Source organism: Macaca nemestrina, chromosome 11 (genome assembly GCF_043159975.1).
Source record: "Macaca nemestrina isolate mMacNem1 chromosome 11, mMacNem.hap1, whole genome shotgun sequence".
Taxonomy (NCBI): Eukaryota; Metazoa; Chordata; class Mammalia; order Primates; family Cercopithecidae; genus Macaca; species Macaca nemestrina.
In genome coordinates this window covers 117,373,542-117,395,256 of record NC_092135.1, presented here as the reverse complement: position 1 = coordinate 117,395,256, position 21,715 = coordinate 117,373,542, and the positions used below count along the sequence as shown (strand labels likewise).

General features: G+C 53.3%; 1 protein-coding gene across 2 annotated transcripts; it reads left to right on the top strand.

Annotated features, from left to right (window-relative positions):
* Positions 1-375: 375 nt before the first annotated feature.
* LOC105481262 (protein tyrosine phosphatase receptor type N) lies at positions 376-20,143 on the top strand. Of its 2 annotated transcripts, none has more exons than XM_011740747.2 (23): positions 376-648; positions 2,036-2,086; positions 2,329-2,442; positions 6,027-6,123; positions 7,023-7,284; positions 7,369-7,723; positions 8,147-8,281; positions 8,896-8,930; positions 9,603-9,877; positions 10,077-10,163; positions 10,453-10,532; positions 10,726-10,790; positions 11,731-11,949; positions 12,401-12,601; positions 12,702-12,849; positions 13,003-13,076; positions 13,314-13,391; positions 13,486-13,605; positions 14,652-14,818; positions 18,251-18,304; positions 18,876-18,940; positions 19,153-19,226; positions 19,469-20,143. In XM_011740747.2, exons 1-23 carry the CDS (start codon positions 534-536, stop codon positions 19,538-19,540), a joined length of 2,943 nt encoding a protein of 980 aa, XP_011739049.2. In that variant the 5' UTR covers positions 376-533; the 3' UTR covers positions 19,541-20,143. The 2 variants fall into 2 exon arrangements, with proteins under 2 accessions (XP_011739049.2, XP_011739050.2); XM_011740748.2 differs by having other exon boundaries at positions 379-648; positions 8,150-8,281.
* The last annotated feature ends 1,572 nt before the right edge of the window (positions 20,144-21,715 follow it).

The following is a 21,715-nucleotide window of genomic DNA, read 5'->3' as shown; positions in this document are numbered from 1 at the left end:
CTAGAACTGGAATCTAGGCACGCCTAACCACTTCTTCTTAAGGAAGAGACCAATACCATCAATGACAATGAGTAAGAGTACTTATTCTACCCGCTTTTCTGCTTCTCGTCTTCGGGTTTATCATTCTGGACCCACCTATCTTTCCTGGCCCCCCACTCAACTTGACCCTCTTCGCCCACCCTGGGGCGGGGAGACAGAGGTGGTCCTAGAAGAGGGCCACAGGTCAAAAAGGGGTGGGGCCAAGTGGGAATTCTAGCGAAGCGCCTACTATTTGACGGAGGAGGGATGGGCTGGGTAGGTCCCCCGCTCCGACAGGGCTCTTACGCCATATGTGACGCAAATTAGCTTACGAGTCGGGGGTGGAGGTGTCGTCAGCACCCGCCTGCTGTTGGCCGCGTTGCAGCGAGAGGGGCATGTAGACCCCGCCTCGTAGGGAGGTGGGGAGCGGCAGGCCCCGCCTCGGCCCCTCCGGCAGGCTCCCGCCAGCGTCGCTGCGGCTCCGGCCCGGGAGCGAGCGCCCGGAGCTCGGAAGGATGCGGCGCCCGCGGCGGCCTGGGAGTCTCGGGGGATCCGGGGGTCTCCGGCTGCTCCTCTGCCTCCTGCTGCTGAGCAGCCGCCCGGGGGGCTGCAGCGCCGTTAGTGCCCACGGTCAGGAGGAAACTTGGGCTGGCGGGTGGTGGGGGGCGGGGAGCAGCTTGGGGCCTGGAGCGAAACTCGATGGGGGTGGGGGTGAAATGTCATGAAGCTCGGGTAGAATATGGGTTGGGGGAGGCATGCGAGATGAGGAAGGTGAGAGGGCGTCTGGGAGGAAAGGGGCGTAGGCCTGGAGGTGGGGCTGGGAATACGGGGGCGGGACCTAAGAGAATTGGGCTCAGGGGAAAATTGCAGGTTGGGGAGAAGGACGCGGGGTGCATGTGGGCAGAGGGACTTAGAGACCGGCTGCGAGACCACAGGAGAAGCCAGTTGCTCCGAGGCGCCTGGGAGGCGGTGACAGGCGCTGAGGAATGGGAAGAGGAGGGGGCGGGGACGTGGCGGGGAGGATGAGGGAACGGTGATCTCTGGGCAGTGGAAACCTGGGCCGCAGGCATAGAGTCCCAGCTGCGCCAAGAGAGAGACCAGGGTTTCTCCGTAAGCCTAGAAAGGCTGATTGCAGCGATTTGATCTCCTGTAACGGGGGACAGCACGGGGAGGGGGCAGAAGAGGATGAAGAGGGGAGGGTCCTCTCCTGTCCCCCTCCCCACAGCCAGGCCTGGTGCTGACTCACATCTGTGCGGACAGAGACAGTCAGCGCTGACTCACGGGCGGGGGGTGGGGGTAGGAGGACGGCGCGTGGGGGAAGGGGCGCAGCCTCGCCGCCTGGCGCCCCCTTTCCCCACCCGGGCTTGGAGGCCCGAGAGGCAGAGTACTTCCTGTGACGCTGTGGGTTGGCAGAATAGAACAGAGGGCTCAGGTCTAGTGGACAGTCCTCGCTCTGTGACCCCTTCCTCTCTGGTAACCGCCTCCAGGCGAGCCCTTGGCGGCGCCAGACTTAGAGCTTCAGCACCGCGGACAGCGCCAGCGGCTCGGGACAGCGCGGGAAGAGCTGCCTACGAGGCACCCTCCAGCCCCACCCATACGCTCTTTCCCCCGACCGGGGGAAGTGTGCTAGGGTTTCCACCTCTTCTGAGTTCCAGGCCATTATAGGATGCTTTTGGATATTTGGGAAGGAAATTCCCCTTTCAGAATTTGGCCAAAACCTCTCCTACAGTAATTCTATGAGTCTCTCTCCCTGCACCTGGAAGGTTTCTTCCCCATCACTCAGTTAAGCAAACAGGCTTTTAAGGATACAGACTCACAAAATTCTTAAAATCCAAAACTAGATCCCATGATTCCTTTTAAGAATTTCAGGCCTGATTCCTACTCTCCTCCCAGCTTAAGGCCTTCTTTAGAATGAAAGAATAAATTGCATCTGCTTCCCCCTTTCCCAGCCTGTCCACCTATCTGCCCATTCTCTGTGTGTGGGTGTCTGAGCCTCTGCTCACCTGTTCCTCTACAGGCTGTCTATTTGACCGCAGGCTCTGCTCTCACCTGGAAGTCTGTATTCAGGGTGAGTGAGGCCCAAGCATAGAACTCACAAGATGGGGGTGGGGTGGGGAGAGGGGTAATAAAAAACTAGAAGGGGAGAGAAGGCCCAGAAAGGAAGAGGGCTACTGGACTTGAGAAGAAGGAAGACTTGCCTGGAAGAGGAGAGGTAGGGGAGGAGGTGAAGAGAGTACTGTTCATTTGCAACCTGGACTTTGGAAAGCCTCTTATTCAAGCCCCCTGCTGACACCACTTTTGTGCCCTCAGATGGCTTGTTTGGGCAGTGCCAGGTGGGAGTGGGGCAGGCCCGGCCCCTTTTGCAAGTCACCTCCCCAGTTCTCCAACGCTTACAAGGTGTGCTCCGACAACTCATGTCTCAAGGTAAGGTCTGGGTGCACTGGAGGAGAGAGACTGGAACTTGGTTAGTTATGGGTGGGGAAGAATATTGTTCTACAAGGAATATTCTTATCACCCCCACTGCTGGAGCCTCATCTTCCCAGATCTTGCTGGAGTGAGAGGTGGAACCCTAGAGATGGGCTATTCACATTTGGACTCTCTGGAGAAGCCCAAAGGAGGTTTCTAGAAGAAGTCACTGGAAAAGGCCAGCTTCCATCTCCTTAGGACCAGTTCCTCTCCCTGGCAGAGCCAAGAACTCTGGAATCCTCAGCCAGGATAATATTCCACTCACCCATTCTTCATTCAACAAGTATTTATTGAGTACTGACTGTGTAGCAGGCATAGTTTTAGGTATTTGGGATGTGTCAGGGAATAAAACAAAGATCTCTGCTAACTGGAGTTTATGTTTGGGGGATAAGGGGAGGGAACACACTATAAAAGTTAGAAAATACATAGTGTCTTAGAAGATGATAAATAGCATGGAATATTACAGCAGGATAAAGCGATCAAAATGGTGAGGTAGAAAGCTACAGTATTAAATCAGGAAATCAGGTGGTCAAGGTGGACATTATTGAGACTATGAAATCTGAACAGACTTTTTAAGGAGGTAGGGGAGTTTGTCAGAAGGTTATCTAGTGGAAGAGTATTTCAGGCAGACCAAATAGCTAGGACAAAAGCACAATTCTGAAGAACACCATGCAGGCCAGGGGACTGTAGAGGAGTGATGGAGAGGAAGAGTAGAAGGTCCAGTCAGGTAGGTAATGGGAGAAGGAATGTGGATCACTTTAGGGCCTCATAGGGGAATGTATGGACATTGGCTTTACTCTGAGTAAAGAAGGAAACCATTACAAGATTTGGAGCATAGGGGCGCATGATCTGATTTACACTTTACAAGCATCACTTTTGCTGCTGTAGTGAGACTAGAATAGATGGAGTCAAGAGTTGGTGAGGGGGACCACTAAAAACAGCCACAATAAGTTGTTCTGTCTATGGAGTGCCATTCTTTTGTTTCTTCACTTCTCTAATAAACTGCTTTCACTTTACTAAAACAAACAAACAAAAACTACAATAACTCAGATAAGAGATGAATATGGATTAGGCCAGGGTGATTGCAGGGAAGGAATGAAGGATGACAGAATTCTACATTTATTTTTAAGGTAGTCAGCATTATTTCGTGAAATATTGGATATGGTTATAAAGAGAGGAGTCAAAGATTTTTTTGGGTTTTTTTTTGTTTTTTGGTTGTTGTTGTTGTTGTTGTTTGAGATAGAGTCTTGCTATGTCACCCAGGCTGGAGTGCAGTGATGCGATCTTGGCTCACTGCAACCTCCACTTCCCAGGTTCAAGTGATTCTCCTGCCTCAGCCTCCCAAGTAGCTGACATTACAGGTGCGCACCATGATGCCTGGCTAATTTTTGTATTTTTAGTAGAGACAGGGCTTCACCATGTTGTCCAGGCTGGTCTTGAGCTCCTAACCTGAAATGATCCATCCGCGTGGGCCTCCCAAAGTACTGGGATTACAGGCATGAGCCACCACGCCCAGCCAGGAGTCAAAGGTTTTATTTACTGAATAACTGAATAAGTGGAGATGTCACTAATTATAATGTGGAAACTTGCAAATGGATCAAATTTGTGGGGGTGTTCAGCTTTGAATATGTTGAGTTTAAGATGTCTACTCAAGTGAAGTGGGAAGTTGAGTACATGAGACTGGATTCTGAGAGACAGAAGTCTCAACTGTAGATATAAATTTGGAATTCTTTGGCATATAAATGGTAATTAAACCCATGGGGTGGATGAGATAACCAAAAGATTGAGTGTCTATGAAGAAGACCAAGGATCAAGTCCTAGATAATTCTTACATTAAAAAGACCAGGCCAGGTGTGGTGGCTCACACCTGTAATCCCAACACTTTAGGAGGATGGGGCAGGCAGATCACGAAGTCAGGAGTTCAAGACCAGCCTGACCAACATGGTGAAACCCTGTCTCTACTAAAAATACAAAAATTAGCCAGGCGTGGTGGCAAGTGCCTGTAATCCCAGCTACTCAGGAGGCTGGGGCAGGAGAATCACTTGAACCCGGGAGGCAGAGGTTGTGGTGAGCTGAGATTACACCACTGCACTCCAGCCTAGGTGACAGAGTGAGACCCTCCATCTCAAAAAAAAAAAAAAAAAAAAAAATGAGGACCAGGAGAAAAGGAGGAACCATCAACTTCCTCTCAGGAAGACTGAGAAGGGGAAGCCAGTGGAGTAGAATCAAAAACAACAGTGTTCATTGTTCCAGAAGCCAAGAGAAAGTGTACCAAGGAGGAGGAGTGACCAACAGTGTCAAATGATGATTACGGGATAAGTAAAATAAGATATGAGAATTGACCACCAGATTTGGACATGCAGACGTCACTGGCGATCCTGATGAGAGCAGCTTTGGTAGAATAGTTGGGAATAAAATCCTGAATAAAGTGGATTAAGAGGGAATGGAAAGAGAGGAATTGGATACAGTCAGTACAGACAACTTTTTCTAGAAGTCTTGCTGCAAAGAAATGGAGTGATCCCTGGAGAAGAACGTGGGATCAAGCAGTATTTTTCTTAAGATGGAAGAAATTGCATACTGTTTGCATGGGAATAATGTGAATAATTCAGTAGAGAACAAAGGAAATTATGTAGGAAAGAGGAGAGAATGGCAAGGAGAATATTCCTGAGTAGGTGAAAGGGGACGAAATCTAGAGCTCAGAGGAACTGGCTTTAAATAGGAACATAGACAGCTCATCTAATGTGAATAAGCAAGGAGGCAGGTGTGGATGTTGGTAGATACCAGAATACGAGTTAAGAGCAGCACAGATTTTAAATCCAGAACCAGAGAAGAAAAAATGAGGGTGAAAAGTGGGAAATTATTCCTTCAGAATAACTCCTGACAGCAGAGATTTTTGGGGAAAGAGTCAAACAGGAGAGCTGTCTATGAATAAGATGATGATGATAACAATGATGGTGATGATAATGACAACACTGAAGATGATTATACGTGTTTAAAATATGTGGATTGTGCTTTAGAGTTTTCTAAGCACTTTGATTTCCCTGATCACCCTTGATCTCACAACAGCTTCCTGAAATATGTATCATTTCCACTTTACAGAGAAAGTTGAGGTTCAGGGTCAACACAAAGAATAACAACAATAGTAATAATAATTATGGTAATAGCATTTGTTAAAAGTTCACTACATGACAGGCACTATTCTAACTGTTTGATATTTATATGTGTTATTTTAATGATAATAACAATCCTAGGAGGTGTAAATCCCCGTTTTATAGATGAGGGAATTGAGGCTTGGAGAGGTTCAGCAACTTGCCCAAGGTTACATCAGTAGCAAAGGCAGGATTCAAACCCAGGCGGTCTGGCTCCAATAGCTGTACCTGAGGGTGGGAAGAGGACAGCTCAGATCACCCACTGAGTTTGTCCCTCTACTCTGACAAACCCCCTGAGCTGCAGGGCAGAGGGTACAGTTCTGATCCCCAGTGGTCCCCATTACTGGATCCCTAGACTCCTGAACCAACTTACGCTATACTTTTTCCTGACAGGATTGTCCTGGCATGATGACCTCACCCAGTATGTGATCTCTCAGGAGATGGAGCGCATTCCCAGGCTTCGCCCACCAGAGCCCCGTCCAAGGGACAGGTAGGCAGCCTTTCTCGACAGCTCTAGCAATGGTGAGGCTGGTGAGTCTGTGGTTGTCCTAATGGATGCGGGGGAGGGGAAGGAAGTGGGCACCAAGGCCAGCATGCTGGGACACAGGTAAAGAGGTGCAGGAACGGTCACTCTCTGACATGCTCACATGGTCAACAGGAGCTGAGCTCATCTCTAGGGATCCAGAAAAACAGGGGCATTTTTTAAATGTTTTGAAAAACTTTTACATTGGATACTTTAAAAGAAGCATCAACGTAGTCATCATGGGAGAAATTAGAATTTTGTTGGACTGAAGTTATTCAATATTCCATTTCATTATTACGTGAATTTCTATATGACAGGAGCTGTCATCATCTTTTTGTGGTTAGGGCCTCTAAAGACATCATCCAGACTCTGCAAAGCAGAGAAAGTAAATGAGGTTTACGGAGCTCAGACGGTGAATACCAGGATGAAGACGGCATAGTGATGGGGGGTGGAGGAGCAGTCCCGAATATTTGGACATACACTTGGAGAGCCAGGTGTGGGGACATGGCACACGGGGCAACGGGGACAGCTGCAGCCACAGTTCATCTAGAGAAATTCCTGGCTGCCTTCCCCTGCTCCTGTTTGCCCCTTCTCATCCCCGGCCTCATGATTACCCAGCCTTTGCAGCTGTTTCAGAGACCCAGCCATGCTCACCAGGAAGGCAGATACCTCTGCCCTCAGCTTGGCCCTCTGGTCCCTCCCCATGCCCACCCAGCCCATCTCTCTTCCCCTGAGGTCACCCAGTTTCTAAAGAGGTCAGGCCTGCTCTTAACTGCTGAGCCTGCCTGGACCCGACTAGTTCTGCCTTGCAGGCTCTCTATGCCCTTCCCCCGGCTCCAACACATACACTTTGCTTTCCTCTACAGGTCTGGCTTGGCACCCAGGAGACCTGGTCCTGCTGGGGAGCTGCTTTTACAGGACATCCCCACTGGCTCTGCCCCTGCTTCCCAGCATCGACTTCCACAACCACCAGTGGGCAGAGGTGGAGCTGGGGCCAGCTCCTCTCTGTCCCCTCTGCAGGCTGAGCTGCTCCCCCCTCTCTTGGAACACCTGCTGCTGCCCCCACAGCCTCCCCACCCTGCCCTGAGTTACGAACCTGCCTTGCTGCAGCCCTACCTGTTCCACCAGGTAAGCCCTTGACTCTGGTCCCACCCTGACCACAGTCTCTCAGCCCGGATTTCTGCTCTTACCCAGATTTCTGGTTTTTCACAGTTTGGCTCCCGTGATGGCTCCCGTGTCTCAGAGGGCTCCCCAGGGATGGTCAGTGTCGGGCCCCTGCCCAAGGCTGAAGCCCCTGCCCTCTTCAGCAGAACTGCCTCCAAGGGCATATTTGGGGACCACCCTGGCCACTCCTATGGGGACCTTCCAGGGCCTTCACCTTCCCAGCTTTTTCAGGACTCTGGGCTCCTCTATCTGGCCCAGGAGTTACCAGCACCCAGCAGGGCCAGGGTGCCAAGGCTGCCAGAACAAGGGGGCAGCAGCCAGGCAGAGGACTCCCCAGAAGGCTATGAGGAGGAAGGACTAGGGGGTCATGGAGAGAAGCCTGCTTCCCCCGCAGTGCAACCAGGTAACAAGGTCCTCAGCATCCACCTCCCTGTGAGGGCTGCTTTGGGGGAACCATGGTTGGGCCCTTCCTTGACAATCCATGCATTTGTTAACTTGTCCTTAAATTCATTCATACACTTAAGGAACGTCTACTGACAAGCTGTTCTATGCCAGGCACTAGGAAAGTGGTGGGGACACTGTGGAGAGTGGAATTGACGTGACTCTTTGCAGTGGAGAGTCAAAATGTCCTGAAGTTTGATCTGGGTCCCAGAAAGACCTTTCCCGCAAAGTGTGGACAAGGGCTGGGAAAGGGAGGGTACCCCTTGGTGTCCTGGTGTTTGGGAAGAGTCTCTTAATATGCTAGTCCCCTCCCATCCTCACTCACTCATCAGCATCCCACAAGTTCATCGCGCAATCAGCCCTGAGCTCTGTGTCTGACTTCCAGCAGATGTGGCTCTGCAGAGGCTGGCTGCTGTGCTGGCGGGCTATGGGGTAGAGCTGCGTCAGCTGACCCCTGAGCAGCTCTCCACACTCCTGACCCTGCTGCAGCTATTGCCCAAGGGTGCAGGAAGAAATCTGGGTAAGTGTCCAGGCAGAGGGAGGGACCACCATCTCCCAGCTCCATGGAGGCCGCTTGCCCTGCCTCAAGACCACTTGGAGTAGCCTGGAGGGGAAAAGTCAGGCTTTAGGGGAGAGAGTTCCTTTGAGACACAGGGTCATTGCCAGCAAGGCAGGGAGCAAGGGGGTAGGGTGGTGAGCTTAGGAGTTAGATCAGGAAAGACTAGAGGGTGGAAGTAATGGAAAAAGCAGCCAACAGAGAGTGTGAGCAGGAAAAAGGAGGCATCGGGAAGGATGAGTTGGTGACAATGAAGGCTTAAAAACAGGCATAGCCAGTGCTAAGGAGAAGCCAGTAATTGATGTGTAGAGAAATAATTGAACAAAGAGTAGCTTTGAGAGAGATGGCCAATGGCAGAGGCAGAGGGAGGAGTTAATAAAACAATAAATTGGGAGGAGGAAGCAAAGAGGAATGAGGCCAGGCTTAGGATGAGACAGTAACAGGGTCATGGTCACTGACTGAGATGAAGACCACAGCAAATGTGCCAAGTTCAGGGTCTCTGGCCCTTTCTCCCACTTGTGTTGTGTAGACCTTGGCCACGGCCATTTTTCCAGACTCTTGTTTTTCCTGTCTTGCAGGAGGGGCTGTAAATGTTGGAGCTGATATCAAGAAAGTAAGTCCCCAGCACCTCCTTGACTGATAATCACTCCATGGCAGCACGCCCCCTCACCAAACCTAAATCTCAAATTCAGGACCCAGAATCTGTATCCTCCCACCCCTCATTTTGGGGGGAAACCAAGGCCCAGAGACCACAAGTTATTGCCTAAGGTCTCCCAACAAGTTGATGGCAGAACTGGGGCTAGAAAACCAAATTCTTAATTCATTCCTCTTTTCACTGCCATCGTTTCAGATCATACTAGGGGAGGAGGGAAGTTTCGAGCAGGGAGCCCTTCCTGAGCTTCTGTAGCTGGAGGAGCTCTGCTTCTTTCTGTTTCATGTGTTGGATTTCTAAGACTTTGTGGCTAAACAAAAGTCTAGAAACCACTGCCTGACTGTTTGTCTTTTGCCCTCACCCCAGCTTCTCTTGCTGCAGGGGTTTTCTGTCTCCAGGCCCACTCTGTGGATTAGCACAGACCATTTTCAATCATTCAATCCTTTATCCATTCATGCATCCACTTACTTGTCTCAGATGCTCTGGTGTCCTCTCTGTACCCAGCACCGCAGTGGTCCCTGGGGGTAGAAAGCGAAAAGCAGGTCCTGAGCTCCACTGTGGAGAGCTCCGAGTCCAGGAGACCCCTTCCCCTAGCACTGTCCAGAGGCCACACCTCCACCCTCTTCTAAACAGACAATGGAGGGGCCAGTGGAGGGCAGAGACACAGCAGAGCCTCCAGCCCGTACACCCCCCATGCCTGGACACCCCACTGCCAGCCCCACCTTCAGTGAAGTTCAGCAGGTACCAAGCCCTGTCTCCTCTGAGCCTCCGGAAGCTGCCAGACCCGCTGCCACATCTGTCCTGCTAGAGAAGAAAAGCCCACTGGGCCAAAGCCAGCCCACAGTGGCAGGACAGCCCTCAGCCCGACCAGCAGCGGAGGAATATGGCTACATCGTCACTGACCAGAAGTAAGGGCTGCATCCTGGGAAGCCTTCCCGTCTGCTGGGAGTTGGGCTGGCCTGCCTGGCCAGAAGCAGAGAGCAAAACGTGCAGATGTGCAGGGACAGGGAACTGGCGGGCTGCTCTGCACCCCTGGAGTGGCCTGCTTTAAGAAAATGACTGAGAGGGTTGCCCCACTTTCCTTCTTCTGCCTTCTCCCATCTCCAGGCCCCTGAGCCTGGCTGCAGGAGTGAAGCTGCTGGAGATCCTGGCTGAGCATGTGCACATGTCCTCGGGCAGCTTCATCAACATCAGGTGGGGCTGGCACCTTGCTGGGGCAGTGGCCGAGATCTAGAAAGCAGCTTGAGCAAGGAGGTGGCTGGAGGGGCTTGGGGAAGAAGGGCAGACAAGCTCTGAGCTCAGGGATGCTCCCAGTTGTGTTGAAGGTCCAGCTACACCCAGCCTGTTGCTGGCCCCATCCAGCATCTTCCTTGCCTCAGACGCCCCTGTACGGCATGCCGGATCTGCTCCAGCCCCATGCTCTAATGGGGAGAGGGCTTCGGTCTGGGGTGGAGAAGGCAGTAACATAGCTCCTATCTGGCAGTGTGGTGGGACCAGCCCTCACCTTCCGCATCCGGCACAATGAGCAGAACCTGTCTTTGGCTGATGTGACCCAACAAGCAGGTAAATATCTCTGCGACCTCAATCCCAGGCTTGGCCCCAGCCCCATTCCTAAGTGGATATATCCAGGCCTGTGACTGATGCCCCCTTGAAATGTTCCCACCCCACATGGGCCCTGCCTGCCGCTTGGCAGAGCAAGACAGAGGATGGAGACCACATGGGACTGGAGCGAGCCTGACCTTTGTCCTCCCTGCAGGGCTGGTGAAGTCTGAACTGGAAGCACAGACAGGGCTCCAAATCTTGCAGACAGGAGTGGGACAGGTATGCGCTAACTGGAGAATCAGTCAAAGGCCCCCGAGGGCTGATATTGTCCACAAGAGCTGGAGGCAAGCCAGAGGGGAGAACTGGAGCTGAAACCTCAGGTGTCCGTAGGCCCGGCTGGGTGGGCGCGGCCTTCGCTCAAGCAGCCCCTCCCCCTGCCGTTCTCTTTCATACCAGCAGATGGCGCAGGTGTCCTTTCCCTGCAGGACCAGCCGTGTGCAGTAAAAAGACCTGAGAACTAGTTGAGCCGCCCTTAGCCTGCTGGAGCAAAGTCTCCAAATTCCAAGGGAACACCTTGCACAGAAATGACATTATATTCAAAATATGTTTTGTTTGTTTGTCTGAGACAGAGTTTCACTCTTGTCGTCCAGGTTGGAGTGCAATGGCTGTATCTCGGCTCACTGCAACCTCCGCCTCCTAGGTTCAAGAGATTCTCCTGCCTCAGCCTTCCAAGTAGCTGGGATTACAGGCACCCGCCACCAAGCCCAGCTAAATTTTTTCCTGTATTTTTAGTAGAGATGGGGTTTCACCATGTTGGCCAGGCTAGTCTCGAACTCCCGACCTCAGGTGATCTGCCCACCTTGACCCCCCCAAAAAATGCTGAGATTACAGGCGGGAGCCACCATGCCTGGCCTATACTCAAAATATCTTTGTCCTCTGCGTCCAACATGGATGCCTCACATTCTACAATTCAATTCCTAGGGTTCTCTGTCCGTTTTTAAATGCAAACACTCCTGGTGGGGGCCTCTGGCACTGCACTGTAGTTGAGTTGATCCGATGGGGATTGAGAGCCCATCTGGCTGTACCACCATACTCCTGCTCTCCCAGCTTTGCCCCAGGAGATGTCCTAACAGGGGCTGTGACAGGGGAGCAGGGTGAGGAGCAGCTCTGAAATCTCCCCGTGCCACTGCCTCCCTTGATTCTAGCCTTGTTCCCACAGAGGGAGGAGGCAGCTGCAGTCCTTCCCCGAATCGCGCACAGCACCTCTCCCATGCGCTCAGTGCTGCTCACTCTGGTGGCCCTGGCAGGTGTGGCTGGGCTGCTGGTGGCTTTGGCTGTGGCTCTGTGTGTGCGGCAGCATGCGCGGCAGCGGGACAAGGAGCGCCTGGCAGCCCTGGGGCCTGAGGGGGCCCATGGTGACACTACCTTTGAGTACCAGGTGTGCAGTCCCAGAAGCTGGTAGAGCAGAAGAAATGCAAGGGGCTTGGGAGTCTGGGTCTTGCATGGAGTAAGGGTAGGAACTGAGTGGGGAGTGAGCCCTCATCCCAGGGAAGGTCCGGTGGGGGCTGGAGAAGCCCTGGTGGGAGGGAGTATGGCATGGGCCTTTATGAACACATGGGAATTGGGAGCATACGGTGCCTGAGGTTCTTCTTGGTGCTGTGCTTCTGGGGTTCTGGGATTCCACTCTGTCACGTCTGAGGTTAACATAAGCACCACCCAAGCAGAACAACCCTGAAAAGGATCAGGGCCAGGCAGAAGACCCGCCCCCAGAGGAGCTGAGTTTCACTGAAAATCAGTCAAGGACAAGCCTAGGAGCCCAGAGCCGAACCCAGGGCCCTGCTGAAAAGTTTCAGGGGACTCTTGGACCTCACCTGATTCTTCCTCCACAGGACCTGTGCCGCCAGCACATGGCCGCAAAGTCCTTGTTCAACCGGGCGGAGGGTCCGCCGGAGCCTTCGCGGGTGAGCAGTGTGTCCTCCCAGTTCAGCGACGCAGCCCAGGCCAGCCCCAGCTCCCACAGTAGCACTCCGTCCTGGTGCGAGGAGCCTGCCCAAGCCAACATGGACATCTCCACGGGACACATGATTCTGGTCAGGACAGGGCCTGAGCTCAGAGTGGGTGAAGGAATGGGATGGAGAGAGAGGCCAGGCTGGCTGTGTGGGCCAGAGCCAGACCGTGGTGCCCCCACAGGCATACATGGAGGATCACCTGAGGAACCGGGACCGCCTGGCCAAGGAGTGGCAGGCCCTCTGTGCCTACCAAGCAGAGCCAAACACCTGTGCCACCGCGCAGGGGGAGGGCAACATCAAAAAGAACCGGCATCCTGACTTCCTGCCCTGTGAGTGAACCCTACTGGTCAACCTGGCCCAGCCCTCTCTCTGCTGTGAGGTCTGGAGGGTTTGGGGTGAGGGGTTGGGCTTCTGGCTGAGGCTGAGTGGCAGAGGTCCCACGACGCCAATGACCAGAGGGCCATCTGTGGTGGGGTGTACAGATGACCATGCCCGCATAAAACTGAAAGTGGAGAGCAGCCCTTCTCGGAGCGATTACATCAACGCCAGCCCCATTGTGAGTGGCCCTGACTCCAGCCCCCACTTCTGCCCCATCATTATCCTGGCCCTAGGCACTCCATTTCCCCATGGTCACCTCCCACCCCACCAACCCCCTGGAGTGGTGGGGCCTGATATCCTAGCAAGGAAAGGGGGAATTGCCAGCCTTCTTAGACCCTGACCCACTTGCTTTGACCACGCCTGTCCATAGTGGCATTTCCCACACTGGCTCATGGTGTATCTTCTCTGCCTCCAGATTGAGCATGACCCTCGGATGCCAGCCTACATAGCCACGCAGGGCCCACTGTCCCATACCATCGCAGACTTCTGGCAGGTGGGGTCTTAAAGGGAGGGCTTCTCTGGGGTCCTTGTGGCCAGCCAGGTCCCAGGGAGGTTAGAGTGGAGCTCACCTGGGTCTCTGTCCCTAGATGGTGTGGGAGAGCGGCTGCACCGTCATCGTCATGCTGACCCCGCTGGTGGAGGATGGTGTCAAGCAGTGTGACCGCTACTGGCCAGATGAGGGTGCCTCCCTCTATCATGTATATGAGGTCAGCAGGGCCCCACAGCAAGGGGACAATGGATGTGGGGAGAGTAGATGATGGCCTTTTCGTAACTTTTTCTTCACCAAATGAGCACTCAACAGTCTTTTTAAAAAGCCTTTTATTGGCCCTGCTCATGATTCATACATATATGAATATATATAAACACATATATGCATATACATATATTCACATATGTACATTGTGTGTGTGTGTGTGTATCCTGTCTAGAGTCAAAAAACATTCATAGAGACTTATGATAAAGGCACAGAAATAAAACTATAAAACCACCAAAACCGAGGTAAGAAGCTAATAGCTAAGTATATATTAGACAGGGAAGATAAGTATACCCAAATACTGAGATTAAGACGTACGTTAATTGTGCCTAATTTAGCTCTGAGTTTCCTGGTGGCCAAAGCAAAGAAAGAAATACCCGTTGTATATGTTACTAATGTAAAAGAGAAACAAACTTTTTCATTCGAAGAGAGACTAGGTGGAGGGGTGGAGAAAGAGGGGGAACTGGGCAGAGGCCAAGCAGGGGAAAGAGAAAGATTTCAGACAAATGGGAGAATGTGAGCCCCCACTAAGACAAAAGACCTTAAGAACATAACAGAAGCTTCTCATCACCAGATGAGCCTGAATAGTAATTTTTTCCCCACCAAATAAGCACATGACGGTTTTTTAAAAAGCCTTTCATTGGTCCTGCTGGTAGTTAATGAAAAAAATCCAATAAGAGTATTACAGAATTTCATACAAGTTTATGGCACGTGTAGCACCGACACTCCGGTAGACCCTGCGAGGGAGAGGGAGGAGAAACTCCGACCTCGAGAGGCTCACAACAATAGTTGTGTCTGGGTGGAAAAGCTACCAATGGTCCTGAGCAGTAGATAAGTGACAGGTAGCCAGGGTTCCTGGGACCGCTGGAACTTATCATTTGAACCGTCCTGGGAGGCCGGGGGGTGGTTGGAGAGACCGAGAAGGTCTCGAGGAGCGCGCGCGCAAACGCTGGGACTGGGGCAGCCCGCGGCGCTCAGGTCTGGGCCCCTGCCGGGCAGGTGAACCTGGTGTCGGAGCACATCTGGTGCGAGGACTTTCTGGTGCGGAGCTTCTACCTGAAGAACGTGCAGACCCTGGAGACGCGCACGCTCACGCAGTTCCACTTCCTCAGCTGGCCGGCAGAGGGCACACCTGCCTCCACGCGGCCCCTGCTGGACTTCCGCAGGTGAGCGCGGGCGCCCCCGCCTGGAGGGGCCGCCTGGGCGGGGGCGGAGCCGAGGTCCGCCCGCCAGCTCGGCCTGGAGCCCCGGGTCGGGCCTGGAGCCTCGGCCTCTGACTTCTGGCCGCCCCCTCCAGACCCCACGTTCCCACCCCTAAAACCAGGCCTGAGGCTCCGGCTGTGCCCGTCCCCGCGGCTCTACCACCCGCGTGGGCCAGCTCCGCGCCGGCCGCTGCTGCTCCGCTCCCTCTCTCTCACGCTCCCGGGACTGGCTCCTTCTCCTCCACCTGCTTCCTCCAGAGGGCCTTTCGCTTTCTGGTTCCCCTCCCTCTCCGGGGTCCCTGCTTCCTGTCTCCTTCCTGGTCCCTCCTGCCCCGCTGTCTCCAGGCCCTGCACTGCGCTGCCTCGCTGCCCCCTCCGTCTCTCACTCCTGCCTGCCCGTCTCCCACCATCCCTCCTCTTCATCCCTCGTTCATCCCTCTCCGTCTCTCCGCCTCTCTTTTTTTTATTTATGTGGCTTTCATTCTTTTTACTTTCCTCTTTCTTCCTCTTCTCTCTCCCCATCTCTGTCTCACTCTGTCTCTGCCTCACCCTTTCCTTCTCTCTCCATTTCTCCCTCTCTGCCCCCTCCCCTGTTTTTCTCCACCTCCCTCCCCTGTCTGCCAGTTTCTCTCTGCCACTCTGTCCGTCTCTCCCTCTCCCTCCCCCTGCGTGTCTTTCCTCTCTCTGTCCTTCCCTCTCCCTTCTTCCCTCTTTCTCTCTCTCCCTCACAGCTGCCAGTGTCATTTTTGTGATCTGCAGCTAGTATTCTCACTCCAGTTGCATAGTCACAAAAGTGATCATTGGCAGGTGTGGCTGCTGCATGGACAGACAGGACATGTGGCCCGGGGACCACCCCGAGCTGGGAGCAAGGGGGACAGGGAAGAGGCAAAGATTGTCAAAAGGAGTGTGGGAGGATCTCTGGATTCTGGGGGGCTCAGTGGAGCAGGTGGGGACTAGACAGGGGCTACCTGAGGGGCTTACCCTTTTCCAACACTGACACCAAGACAGGTCAGCCCTCCAGCGTCCCCTGCCTTTCCCAGCCCCAGACATGTACTTGGGAAGCCTGCCACCAAGGGCAGGGGCCCACCCGCACTGCACCCTTCTCCTGGTTCTCTGTCCCTTGCCAAGCTGGTCTAATGTCTCTAGGTACTGGACAGAGGAGCAGAGCTGGGGGTGGGGACGTGGGTATAGTTTCTGAACCTCTGGACAGCAGTTTCTAACTGGGGTCCCTGAGGCCTGAGACACAGGCATCTTGAAAGCAGTGCCAGGGTATCAGAGCTATTTCCTTTTTTCCACATTTAAAAAATCGTGATAGAACTAGTGCATGGATCTGTTTTAAAGCTGCACGGATAAGCTAAAAGATTGCTTTAGGCTGGAATTATGTAAACTCAGTTGGCATTAGACATCCAGAACAAATAAATTGTTGCTTAATAAATGTAGTTCGGGGCCAGGCGCAGTGGTTCACGCCTGTAATCCCAGCACTTTGGGAGGCCGAGGTGGGTGGACTTGAGGTCAGGAGTTCAAGACCAGACTGGCCAACATGGTGAAACCCCGTTCTGCTAAAAATACAAAAATTAGCCAGGCATGGTGGCAAGCACCTGTATTCCCAGCTACTCAGGAGGCTGAGGCAGGAGAATCTCTTAAACCTGGCAGGCAGAGGTTGCAGTGAACCGAGACCATGCCACCACACTCCCACTTGGGCAACAGAGCCAGACTCCCTCTCAAAAAAAAAAAAAAACAAAACAAAAAATAAATGCAGTTCAGTCAAGCCCCCTGAGAAGGAAAACAAATTAATAAAAGAGACCCTAAGAAAGTGACCCTGAGCAAGCTCCTTGGCCTTCCTCCGTGCCCCTACCTGTGAGATGAGGATGATGACACATGCTTTAGAGCAGAGGTCCCCCACCTTTTTGGCACCAGGGACCAGTTTTGTGGAAGACAATTTTTCCATGACTGGGAGAGGGGGGTGGTTTGGGGATGAAACTGTTCCCCCTCAGATCATCAGGCATTAGATTTTCATAAGGAGCTGGCAACCTAGATCCCTCACATGTGCCGTTCACCATGGGGTTCCTACTCCTATGACAATCTACTGCAATGGCTGATCTAATAGGAGGCGGAGCTCAGGCGGTAATACTCACTTGCCCACCACTCGCCTCCTGCTATGCGGCTCGGTTCCCAGCAGGCCACAGACTGACACCGGTCCATGGACCAGGGATTGGGGACCCCTGCTTTAGAGGGTTGTTGCAAGATTTGATGAAGTGTGTAAAATCTAGCATAAGTGCCTGATACATAGCAAGGGCTCAATTAACTCTAGATGCTGCCTATTATCATTATTAAATGAACAAAAACAACTATTGTGACTACTTTTCTACCCCAGCCCTCTGACATAACAGCCAACGAGCTAGAAAACCATGTGGACTCCTATAAAGCCATTCTAAGTCACCTGGTCCCATAGCTGAAGGACTGCGAAGTTCCAAACTTCAATCTGAGAACCCCTAAGAAGATCTTCCCTAGTTCTGGCTTGCAGGGATATCAGGAGTATGCAGGTGACTCCCAAAGCAGAAAGGTCATAAAGGACAAGGGCAGGTTAGATGGGTTCACTGAGAGATGGAGAAGCCCCCTACTCCTCACTGAGACGTGGTCAGGAGCAGCAGAGAAAAGTCTGAGGTCCAAGTGGACCCCAAGCCTGAATGTAATGTGGCCACAGAATGCCTGTGCTGAAGTGAGACTGCTCCAGGGAGATAGACAGTAGCACAATGTCCCGAGTTGAGGGGTTGGGGTTGTCTTCCCTTGGCCCGGGGAATGCTATGCCCAGGGCAGCCTGATGTCACAACTGTTAAGGACCACTGGAGCCTGAGTCCGGAGGAGAACAGCCTGGGTGGTCATAGAGGATGGCAGAGGGGCAGAGCAACGATGTAGCAAGACGGACACCCTTGAAGTCACCAGAAAGCCTATTCCCTTGGACTTGCGCAGAGGCGGCTCTTAATATGATGATGTATTATCATTAATAGTTGCTACTATGTATTGAGCACCTATTGTGTGCCAGACCTGGCACTTAGCTCTTTACATGGGTTATCTCATGTGATCATTGTAAGAACCCTAAGGAGGTTATTCTTCCTATCCTCCATTTTACAGGTAAGAAAACTGAGGCTCAAAGAGGTTAAATCAGTTGTTCCAGGCACATAGCTTGGGCACTTAGCTTGTAAGGCGAGCCCAGTGCCACCCACACCAGCTCTGGTTCTTTGCCTCCAGCCCTGGCTCCTTTCTCCGACCATCTTCCCCCTCTGCCCCCGGCAGGTGGGGAGAAAAGGAAGAAAGAGAGGCCCATGGCATGTGTTTCGGCTTCCCTTTCCCTCTCTGCTGGTGCCCACTGGCCCTCACACCCATTTCTTGTTGCAGGAAGGTGAACAAGTGCTACCGGGGTCGCTCCTGCCCCATCATCGTGCACTGCAGGTGGGTGGAGAGGAGGTCCCTCTCTCTGGTCCAGCTCCCTGTGTGCGTCTCCTGTGCACATTGCCTGCCTGTCCCCTTGGTGCTAGCAAACCAGGCATGGGCCAAATCCAGCACACCACCTGTTTTTAGTGGCCAAGACCTAAGAATGGCATTCACATTTTTAAATGGGTGAAGAAAAAAGAAGAAAAGTATGTGACACAAACTGTATGTGGCCCACAAAGTTGAAAAATATTGACCATTGGCCCCCATACACAAAAAGTTTGCTGAAGGCTAGAGAGGCCCATCCAGTTCCCTCCTGTTGCCTACGCTTCAGGGCTGAGCCATGGCTCTCCTCTTTGGTTGTCCTATTGCCCAAGTGACACCCACAAGTCACAGACTCCCCTCTCAAGGCCCAAGTCCCAGCGTGCAGGTGCTATGAGCTTTCCTTCATCCTCAGCTCACTCACTCCTTCTCCAAACCAACCCAAAGGGGTCACCCAGTGTCCTCCCCTCCCCCAGGCCTTCAGGCCTCCTCCATCCCTCCTCCTTTCTGCTGCATTGCAAGCTAAACCTGTCACTAACTCCTGTTTCAGTGATGGTGCAGGGAGGACCGGCACCTACATCCTCATCGACATGGTCCTGAACCGCATGGCAAAAGGTAGGGAGCTTCCCCATGGCGCCCGCAGCCCCCAGGCCCTTTTTAGAGGCTCCCCAGCACACAGGGTTGGGAGCTCAGAAGGAGCAGGTTGTCAACCTCTAGGCTCTGCCCAGCCCTCCAAAGCTCTTCGCCTCCAGGAGGCCCCAGGTTTTCTGGGTCCTGTCCTCCTCTGGACACCCCCTGAGCAGTCCCATCCCCACCCCCATCTCCAGGAGTGAAGGAGATTGACATCGCTGCCACCCTGGAGCATGTCCGTGACCAGCGGCCTGGCCTTGTCCGCTCTAAGGTGACCTTGCCTTCCTGCCCCAACCCCAGCTGCCACCCTTCCCTAGCACCCACTTCCTGGCCACCCCAGGGAAAGCGGCAGCTGCCAACCTATCCCACCTGCCTCTGTCCCTCCTCCAGGAGGACTCCCCTCCTCCCAGGGGACCTGCCCAGGGCCCCACACCCCCACCAAAAACTCCCCACTTTGAGGGCAGAGCAGAGGTCAGGCCTCTCCGTGACCATCCTGCCACTGCCCTTCCCCAGGACCAGTTTGAATTTGCCCTGACAGCCGTGGCGGAGGAGGTGAATGCCATCCTCAAGGCCCTGCCCCAGTGAGACCCTGGGGCCCCTTGGCAGGCAGCCCAGCCTCTGTCCCTCTTTGCCTGTGTACGCATCTCTGTGTACCCACTCCTCACTGCCCCACCGGCCACCTCTTGGGCATGCTCAGCCCTTCTAGAAGAGTCAGGAAGGGGAAGCCAGAAGGGGCACGCCTGCCCAGCCTCACGCATGCCAGAGCCCGGGGCATCCCAGAGCCTGGGGCATCCCACGGGGGTGCTGCAGCCAGGAGAAGAAAGGACGTGGGCAGCAATTCTACCCAGAGCCTTCTCCTGCCTACATTCCCTGGCCTGGCTCTCCTGTGGCTCTCCTGTGTTTCCGAGAGCTCCCCCAACATCTATGTGTGCCCCTCTATGCTCCAATGTGGAAGAACAGGGTGGAGGGTCGCCACACCTGGCTCCCCTTGCTTCTCAGCCCCAGGCCTGCCTCCTTGACTCACACTTGGGCGCTCCGCCCTCCCTGGCCTCATGCCCAGCCTCCTCCCACCACCCTCCCACCATGTGCTGCTCAACCTCTCTCCTTCTGGCGCAAGAGAACATTTCTAGAAAAATCTACTTTTGTACCAGTGTGAATAAAGTTAGTGTGTTGTCTGTGCAGCTGCAACCCAGACTCCTACACATTTCTGTCCGCTGGGCATCTGGACTCCAAACCCAGCCTAACCCCGGAGCCGGTCCCTGCTGATCTCTCAGAAGGTGCAGAGAGCACAGCGGGAGAACACCAGCTGCCAGTAAGGCCCTCCTAGGCGGGAACGCTAGGTTAGAAAGAGGCTTCCTACGTGGCCAGCAGTCTCCAAGGTGCTTTACATGATGAGTCTCATTTTACAGATGGAAAGACTGAGGCACAGAATTTGCTTGTGGTAACACATAACACAACTTGTAAGATTGTAAGGTGGCTGGGCGCAATGTCACACACCTGTAATCCCACCACTTTGGGAGGCTGAGGCAGGCAGATCACCTGATGTCAGGAGTTGGAGACCAGCCTGGCCAACATGGAGAAACCCCATCTCTACTAAAAATACAAAATTAGCCGGGCATGGTGGCTCGCGCCTGTAATCCCAGCACTTTGAGTGGCCGAGGCAGGCATATCACTTAAGATCAGGAGTTCGAGACCAGCCTGGCCAACATGGCAAAACGCTGTCTCTATTAAAAATACAAAAAAAAAAAAAAGGCCATGTGTGGTGGTGGGCACCTGTAATCCCAGCTACTTGGGAGGCTGAGGCAGGAGAATCGCTTGAACCCGGGAGGTGGAGTTTGCAGTGAGCTGAGAGCGTGCCGCTGCACTCCAGCGTGGGTGACAGAGCAAGACTCTGATTCAAAAAAAAAAAAAGAATATAGATAGATAGATAGATAGATAGATAGATAGATAGATAGATAGATAGATGGTAAGGTGGAGTTAAGAGTTTGCACCTGGCTGACTAACCTCCTCTCTACTACCTCTCCTCTCAGTTCTTTTTTTGTTTTGGGGGTTTTTTTGGAGACAGAGTCTTGCTCTGTCACCCAGGCTGGAGTGCAGTGGTGCGATCTCGGCTCACTGCAGCCTCTGCCTCCTGGGCGCCAGCGATTTCCCTGCCTCAGCTGCCCGAGTAGCTGGGATTACAGGCATGCACCACCATGCCCGGCTAATTTTTTGTATTTTTAGGAGAGACGGGGTTTCACCATGTTGCCCAGGCTGGTCTGGAACTCCTGAGCTTCAGAAAATCTGCCCGCCATGGCCTCCCAAAGTGCTGGGATTACAGGCGGGAGCCACCGCGCCCCGCCTCCACTCAGTTCTTGGCAGCTGCTTTGTGCCTTTCTGCTGCCAGATTGAGGTAAGGCCTGAACAAGGTGATATTAGCAAAGTGCCTGCCACACCTTAGGCAAAACTATAGCAAAACTCTGACAGTGAGTTCAGGCTGGGCCTGTGAGATGCTAGGACAGGCGTTCCCCTGGGGATAAAGGACACACTGTCTCACCGCAGCTCCCAGAACCCTCCACCCTGTATGGCCCCAGAAGGTATACTCACCTACATGTCATGAGGTATCCTTGGACAGAAGTGGTGGACATGAAATAAGGCAAAAAGAGCCTTAGGCCTGGCGTTACTTGGGAGTTAGGGCCACTTACCTATGCTGAGACTCAGTCTCCTTAAATAAAAAACAGGGCAAACACCATCTGCCCTGGAGCCGGAGTGAAGGGACCC

Bases quoted from the DNA above. Each gene is read 5' to 3' on its own strand.
- LOC105481262 (XM_011740747.2), top strand. From the start codon at position 534: ATGCGGCGCCCGCGGCGGCCTGGGAGTCTCGGGGGATCCGGGGGTCTC. The intron at 7,285-7,368 runs GTAAGCCCTTGA...GGTTTTTCACAG, and splicing joins AGCCCTACCTGTTCCACCAG to TTTGGCTCCCGTGATGGCTC. The intron at 19,227-19,468 runs GTGACCTTGCCT...GCCCTTCCCCAG, and splicing joins CTGGCCTTGTCCGCTCTAAG to GACCAGTTTGAATTTGCCCT.